This window comes from Carya illinoinensis, chromosome 11 (genome assembly GCF_018687715.1).
Source record: "Carya illinoinensis cultivar Pawnee chromosome 11, C.illinoinensisPawnee_v1, whole genome shotgun sequence".
Taxonomy (NCBI): domain Eukaryota; kingdom Viridiplantae; phylum Streptophyta; class Magnoliopsida; order Fagales; family Juglandaceae; genus Carya; species Carya illinoinensis.
In genome coordinates this window covers 35,414,643-35,422,161 of record NC_056762.1, presented here as the reverse complement: position 1 = coordinate 35,422,161, position 7,519 = coordinate 35,414,643, and the positions used below count along the sequence as shown (strand labels likewise).

At 36.9% G+C, this 7,519-nt stretch overlaps 1 protein-coding gene across 2 annotated transcripts; it reads left to right on the top strand.

The window, feature by feature from the left end:
- Window positions 1–1,465: 1,465 nt before the first annotated feature.
- Window positions 1,466–6,374, top strand: LOC122280964 (probable inactive receptor kinase At4g23740). Of its 2 annotated transcripts, none has more exons than XM_043092119.1 (3): window positions 1,466–1,882; window positions 2,385–3,668; window positions 5,568–6,374. In XM_043092119.1, exons 2-3 carry the CDS (start codon window positions 2,432–2,434, stop codon window positions 6,224–6,226), a joined length of 1,896 nt encoding a protein of 631 aa, XP_042948053.1. In that variant the 5' UTR covers window positions 1,466–1,882; window positions 2,385–2,431; the 3' UTR covers window positions 6,227–6,374. The 2 variants fall into 2 exon arrangements, with proteins under 2 accessions (XP_042948053.1, XP_042948052.1); XM_043092118.1 differs by having other exon boundaries at window positions 1,467–1,882; window positions 2,379–3,668.
- Window positions 6,375–7,519: the final 1,145 nt, after the last annotated feature.

Genomic DNA, 7,519 nt, shown 5'->3' with positions numbered 1-7,519 from the left:
ATCCTATTTTGTCAGTATATTTTTTAATTTAGATTTCAAATTTTGGAATATAAGATGTTCATCATTTTTTATAGCTGACAAATTAGTATGCATAATTATATAAGTAAATTTGGACGTATAAATAGGATTTTCAATTTTCATCTAGAAAAGGAGACACTTCTCCCTCTCTAGGGCTTGCTTGTTTATGAATTATTTTTGTAAATTTTTTTAATCTTTTAAACTAAAGATCTTTAAAGCTAAAAAGAAAAAAAAATTATTTAATCAACGTGGAGTGCCTATTTTAGTCGAGGGCCTATTCCATCTTAAAAGTCTAATATGAAAAATAACCCACTAAAAGAGGCCATTTGCTAACTAAAGAAATTAGATAATCTAAAACTCAATAAAGTTACACACACCACGCCACCTTTCATGGAAAAATAGAAATTTTATATAGATACATAAGATGATCTGTATCGATAAATTCTGAATAAGATAAGCATCACGTATATACCTATATATATCAGGTAATTCTTGATAGTAAGGAATCAAATTCTCTTTTGAATTTTAAATCGTTTGGTTATACTTTACTGACTTAAGTATCAGAGTTTTTCTGGACGGATCACACTAAAGTCTTTTGACATCATGTAGGTGAATGGTTGTATAGGGAAAGTGAGACACGTCCTTAACACAGCGTCTAAATATAACGAAACTTTTACATACACTAAAATAAAAATTAATTTTAAAATCTTATTCATATATACTTTTTATTTGAGAAATATTATTTATCATATTCACACTATATATCAGAATGTGATTTGTTATTTTTATTATTTTATTTAAATACATATATTTACACATCAATATATTTGTATTTGAATAGAAAAAATAAAAATAAAAAATCATATATTATAATGCATGGTATTGGGAATGATAAGTGAAGTTTTTCTTTTAATTTTATCTATCAACTTTCAAAACTTAAATATAGAATTTATTTATTTTAAAATTTTATCCAACATTTCTTTCTATTTTCTCAAAATCGTAATATATTAAAAAAAAACTTAAAAAATGTTCAGATATTTACATGACCAAACGTATGTATGTCAGTACGTGTGAAGCTCTTGGTTCTTGACTCATTATCGATGAGACGACAATTACAGACGAGAGTTGCCTCCTTAGTCCTTACCTGATCCAACGGCTAAATTTATATTGTACAAAAATAGGATCATATCAACGGTGGAAACTGCTTCCACACAGCCAAGTTTTACAATTCATTTATAATTTACATTTTACACTCTTTTGTAGCGATCGTCAACAAGCCGACGGAACAAAATAATTACATTATCACTCGAGAACTATATATACAACCTCCTTTAACAGGCCCACAAATTAATGACCGGGACCACATGTCACCCCCTGCCCACGCCATGTCATCGATCCGCCGTCCACCCCTTCATCTGCCGGTTACCTTATAAGAATCCCCATCCTTGGCTCAGGCATTCAGTCCTTCCCATCGAGTCCTTGCTATCTCGTGTTCAGTTTCCTGTAGGCTTGAGATATCGAACCGTTGGGAGCCATTTCAAAACCACCGCAGCAAAAGCGTCAATGGCGATCTCATTTTTACCGTATCTTAACCACCTTCTCTGATTCTCTCTCTCTGCGTTGTGGAAAATTGGAAAACCACTACCTTTCTCTGCTTTTTTTTCATTGGATGCTACTTTAGTCAGCACCATTGTCTCTGGAAAATCATCATAACCACTACGTTTTTCACAACGCACATTTTATGCGCTACATCTCGGTTTGGTGTTCCTATTTAGCATTTATTGGGTTTTTTCCCTCTCTCCGAGAAGCGTTTAACGTGCATTCCCGAGCAGAGAAACTCCTCGGTTCAGATCTGGAAGGGATGGTATGTGACGTAACTAAAGCTGAGTTCTCTCTCTCTCTCTGGTGGCTTCTGTTTCCAGTTTCTAGTGCACGGCTCTCTATGAACTTTCTTCGGGGTTTTTCTCCTTTTTGTAAATTCTCGATCTTGCAAATTCAAACAAAAAGTTAAGGAACAGAGAACAGAAATAAAAGAACAAGCACGGTTTCTGCCGAAACAAGTCGCTTTTCAGTTTAAAATAAGCCTCGTTTTGACTCAAATGCATTATTCAAAGCCCGCAAGCTCATTTCTTTACGGGAATTTTGTCAGACACCGCTTCTACTTTTATCGACAATGATCTAGGAATCTGTGTTTGTGTTCGCTTTTCTCTTTCCTTTACATTCTTAGTGCTTTGTTTTTCGAATTTTTCTTAACTGAGTTTGTTTTTGGTCCATCTTTGCCCAAACCCAAAACCATAGATGTAAAACAATTTTGGTCTGTTTGTTTGTAATTTTTTGGTTCTTTTTTTTTTCCTTGGCAGAAACAGCTCGTTATCTGCTTGAAGGGTTAGAGATATTGACAAAGAGTGAAAGAATGAAGGTTCTGGGTGTTATTTTCTTTTCGATTTTCTTGGTGGGTTTGGTTTTATTTCAAGGAAATGCGGACCCAGTTGAGGATAAGCGAGCTCTGCTTGATTTTATGAACAATATTCCACACTCTCGCTCTCTCAACTGGAACGAGAGCTCCCCAGTGTGTCACCACTGGACCGGTGTGACTTGTAGTGCGGATAATTCTCGCGTAATAGCTGTCCGATTGCCTGGAGTTGGATTTGACGGTCCGATTCCGCCCAACACTATAAGCCGCCTCTCAGCTTTGCAGATTTTGAGCCTCAGATCCAATGTCATTACCGGCGGTTTTCCTTCTGATTTTGCTAACCTCAGAAACTTATCTTTTCTGTACCTTCAATTCAATAACTTTTCGGGACCATTGCCGTCTGATTTCTCAGTTTGGAAGAACTTAACTATTGTCAATCTGTCTTACAACGCTTTCAATGGGAGCATTCCTTCTTCGCTCTCGAATTCAACTCAGTTGGCAGGTTTGAATCTTGCAAACAATTCACTTACTGGGGAAATTCCTGACCTCAATCTGTCGAGATTGCAAGGACTAAATTTGTCTAACAATTATCTGAATGGTAGTGTGCCTAAATCACTTCAGAGGTTTCCAAGGTCGGTGTTCAGCGGCAATAACATTTCTTTCGGAAGTTCTCCTTCCAACCTGCCTCCGGTGCTTCCACCCTCTTCAGCAGCTTATCCGAAGCCTAAGAATTCAGGGAGTCTTGGCGAAGCGGCATTGTTAGGAATTATAGTTGCTGGTGGTGTTCTAGGGGTTGTGGCATTTGCTTTTCTAATCCTTGTTTGCTGCTTGAGAAGAAAAAGGGAACTTAGGTTGTCGGGTGAGTTGCAGAAGGGAGAGATGTCACCTGAAAAAGTGATTTCAAGGAGTCAAGATGCGAACAATAAACTGACTTTCTTTGAGGGCTGTAACTATGCATTTGATTTGGAGGATTTACTGAGGGCTTCTGCTGAGGTACTGGGAAAGGGGACATTTGGTGCAGCTTATAAGGCGATTCTAGAGGATGCAACCACCGTGGTGGTGAAGAGGTTGAAGGATGTTAGCGTTGGGAAGCGGGATTTTGAGCAGCAGATGGAGGTAGTGGGGAGTATCAGACATGAGAACGTGGTGGAGCTAAAGGCATACTACTATTCTAAAGATGAGAAGCTGATGGTGTATGATTATTACAGCCAGGGGAGTGTCTCGGCTTTGTTACATGGTATCTTTCTTCTTCCTCTGATGTTTGTGTTAATTAGTTAAATTGTTATACTTCTATTCAATCGGAGCGTTGTCAAAGCTTGATTCTTTCTCTTGGCAATTGGCATAGCTGGATGTATTCTGTCATTCTGGCTATATTTACTCAAATTTACTAGAGCCACAGTGTTGGGTTTATCCATTTCACCTTTTCCCCATGTAATTGGGCTAACATGTATGCAGCATAGGAATTATTTGTACTTTGATGCCTTGACATTGATCTGCAGAACTAACCTTGCTGTCATCACTCTATCTGGAGTGGCTTATTTTACAGCCCTGAAAATTATCCACTGCCTTTAATTTCTTATGAGCTGTTATCTCCTACGTTGGCATATCTAACCGGTAGGGACCAAGAATAAAGAGAGTTTTATGTTGCGTCTTCTGTTTGTTCACTATAGGGAGAAGGGACACATTGTGTGAGTGAAAATCTTGGATTATATGTAGATAATCCCTTATAGAACCTCTCACATTCATTGACAAGTCACAAAGTGGTCTTGCAAACAATGAGTTAAGGACTCCATGAAGATTTCCTTCTATATGTCTGTTGTTATTGTGGTTGATTTTGTCGATTACAAGTTTGTTTTCCATTTTTAGGCTTGGATGTTTGAAATAAGGCTTTAGAAGTACGATATCCCTTGAGATGGATGTCCATCCATTGTCGAGATCATCCATATAAGCCCTTCTTCCCATTTCTTAAGTTAAAAGGAATACCTTTAATTGACTTATAAAAAAATAGTGTCATCTTCTGAAAAGGTTTTCCTACAATCTCGCATTCTTGAGAATTTTATTCTGCAAATAATTGGTTGGTTTATAAGGATATAGCAAGCATGCATACTATTTAACAGCTAATATGGCCCTAGATAGAACATCATCCAAGTGTAGGAGAAGCCATTACGTAGGCGAAGGAGTAGTTTGGTTAGCGTATTTAGAAACTAAAAGAGGGTTTGGAAACGAACATCTGAAAACGTAACTGCATCCTTCAACATATGCTTATAAGAAAACAATTGAAAGCATGCCTTCATGAGTTTAGTTCTTGGTATTTTGAATGGCAAAGGGCTTTGGGTGCTTCCGAAATTCTGTAGAAAATAAAAAGTGAACGTCATTCAGTTTCAAGTTTTTTGTGGCCAGATTGACTTGATCTGTTAAAGAAGTTAATTCTGGCTAAACTAATGTTGAGGGGCAGCATGTGTTTTGGAATTCTATTTGGTGTATGTTTTGGGATTGCAGTGAGAAATATAGCTTATAACTTTAGGACTTATAGCTTTTAACTTAAATAATAAGCTCTACTATTAAAAAGTCACTTATTGTTTGGTAACCATGTCTCTAAAGTACTTTTAAAGTTAGTTATATTAATTTTTTTAAAATATACAGTTATCTGCAGGAGCTTTTCGATAAAAGCTTCAATTTGGTGCTTTTAAAAAAAGTAGATTTTCAGCTCTTTTAGGTGATTAAAGCACTTTTTATAAATTTACCAAACATATCATTTTTTCTTTAAAAGAACTTTTAAACAATTAAAAGTACTTTTTAAACTTTCAAACTCAGTCCCAAATAGGCTCTTGATGTTTCTTACATGCCAAGGTTCGAGATACCTGACTGTTGGTGTTAAGGCATCAACGCTGTACATTACTCTGCTGAATTTTCATGGAACCAGATACACGGATCTTCTGACTTACCAGTGAAGCTTTTTCCTTAAGTTGGTCAAGAAATTAAAATTAAGCCTATTTCTAAGCATAGGAAGCCCTTCTGTTCAGACATTTATATTTGAGGAGGTGTTTAGTCTTTATATACTCAACTTTCTTGAACCTCAAAGTGGTCAGTGGTTGTAGATCTTGATATATCTTCTGGTGCATATATATATTTTCAGGCAGAAGAGGAGAGGACAGGACGCCCTTGGACTGGGATACCCGACTGAAAATAGCTATAGGTGCGGCAAGAGGCATTACTCGTATACATTTAGAGAATGGTGGGAAGCTTGTTCATGGCAATGTCAAAGCCTCAAACATCTTTCTTAACTCTCGACAGTATGGATGTGTGTCCGATGCTGGCTTGACAACCATAATGAGCTCACTGGCTCCGCCTATCTCTCGTGCTGCTGGATATCGAGCCCCAGAAGTGACAGACACACGGAAAGCAGCACAGCCTTCTGACATCTACAGCTTTGGGGTGGTGCTACTGGAGCTCCTCACTGGAAAATCCCCAATTCATACAACTGCAGGTGATGAGATAGTCCACTTAGTCAGGTGGGTTCATTCAGTTGTCCGAGAAGAGTGGACGGCAGAAGTGTTTGACTTAGAGCTGATGAGATACCCAAATATTGAGGAAGAGATGGTGGAGATGTTACAGATAGCAATGTCATGTGTAGTGAGGATGCCGGATCAGAGACCTAAAATGCTGGATGTACTGAAAATGATAGAAAATGTGCGGCGGCTTGACACCGGGAATCAACCATCTTCTGGAAACAAATCTGAAAGTCCAACCCCACCACAACTGGTGGTTGGGAAAGAATCCTTCACCTCACACTGAGTGAGCCATTTGTTTTTATTTTTCCCCAGGCCTGGTGATGTATTGTCAGTTCAATTCATCCAAGATGTTTTTCTCCTATTAATGAACAAAGTCATGATTAATTTTTATCAACCTGATTCAGTAAGGCAGAGTTAGGTCGGGTTGCGTACGAATGGGCTTTTGATGGGCGTGATAGCACGAACATGTGCTCTCTCTCTCTCTCTCTCTCTCTCTCTCTCTCTCTCTCTCTCTCTCTCTAATATGGAATGCCTGCTTTACAATTTTCATAGACGATAAATCATTACTAAACAAGTGAATGCATGAAAACTTACCGCATAGATCATGTTAAGTAAAAGTAAAATTACTTTTCCCTTCTGCAACTATTTCTGGAAATGGCCTTTTCTTTTCCCACCACACGTACATGCATGGTGAATCATGATTTTGACTACTTTTCATTGTTTGGAGTACCATCAAATTATCAATTGGTATTAAAAAGTTCTCTCATAATTTCGTTCTTCAATCCTCCGTGAAATTGAAGCGTGCTTCTTGTTTAAAAGCTTTAAAAAAAGGCATGGCAAAAGTTAATTAAAAATAGACTAATATCACATATAATCTAAAGTGTGTAAACCTCATAATGGCAATTTAAGTTGTAACATTGTACAAGAGGGTGAGTTTGAAAATATGCTATGGTCTTTGACTTTCAATCTTTTCTCTTTTTAAGAAAAGAGAAATTGAGAATCTCCTTTAACCAATTCAAAAGAGAAAAGTGTAACGGGGTTTTTAATTTACTACAGCTTGTGGCTTTAGGACTACATTTCAAAAGTTGGATCTATCAAAATCACCAATTTAAGTAGATCCCTCAAATTTATTCTAGAAAAAAAAAGAGAGGTGTAATCAATACTTTAATTCCAAATCGTGTCTCTTTTATTTAAAAATTCTATTTATCATCTATTTTTTTATTATTCTCTTATTATTTTATAATATGACATTAAATAATAAATTCACAAGCCATTTATTATTTAATGGTGCTGTACAAGGTGCTTCCAGCTAGCGCCCCTACTCCCAACCCAACGAATCCAATTACTTAATTAATATAAATATTCTTGCTTGGAAGGAAAAAAATACGTTATTCTTGTGTCTTATTTTTAGTTCTATTTCTAGTGATACGCTATAAAAAAAACTTATAAAAAATTCTGAGGGGTAGCTCAATTGGTTAGGTTTTGGGTTTGCTCCCCAATGATCACTAGTTCGAGTCCCCTCAGGGCCACTGGAGGTTTACTTGGCCATTAACTTCAGGGCCTCTTGGAATTAATC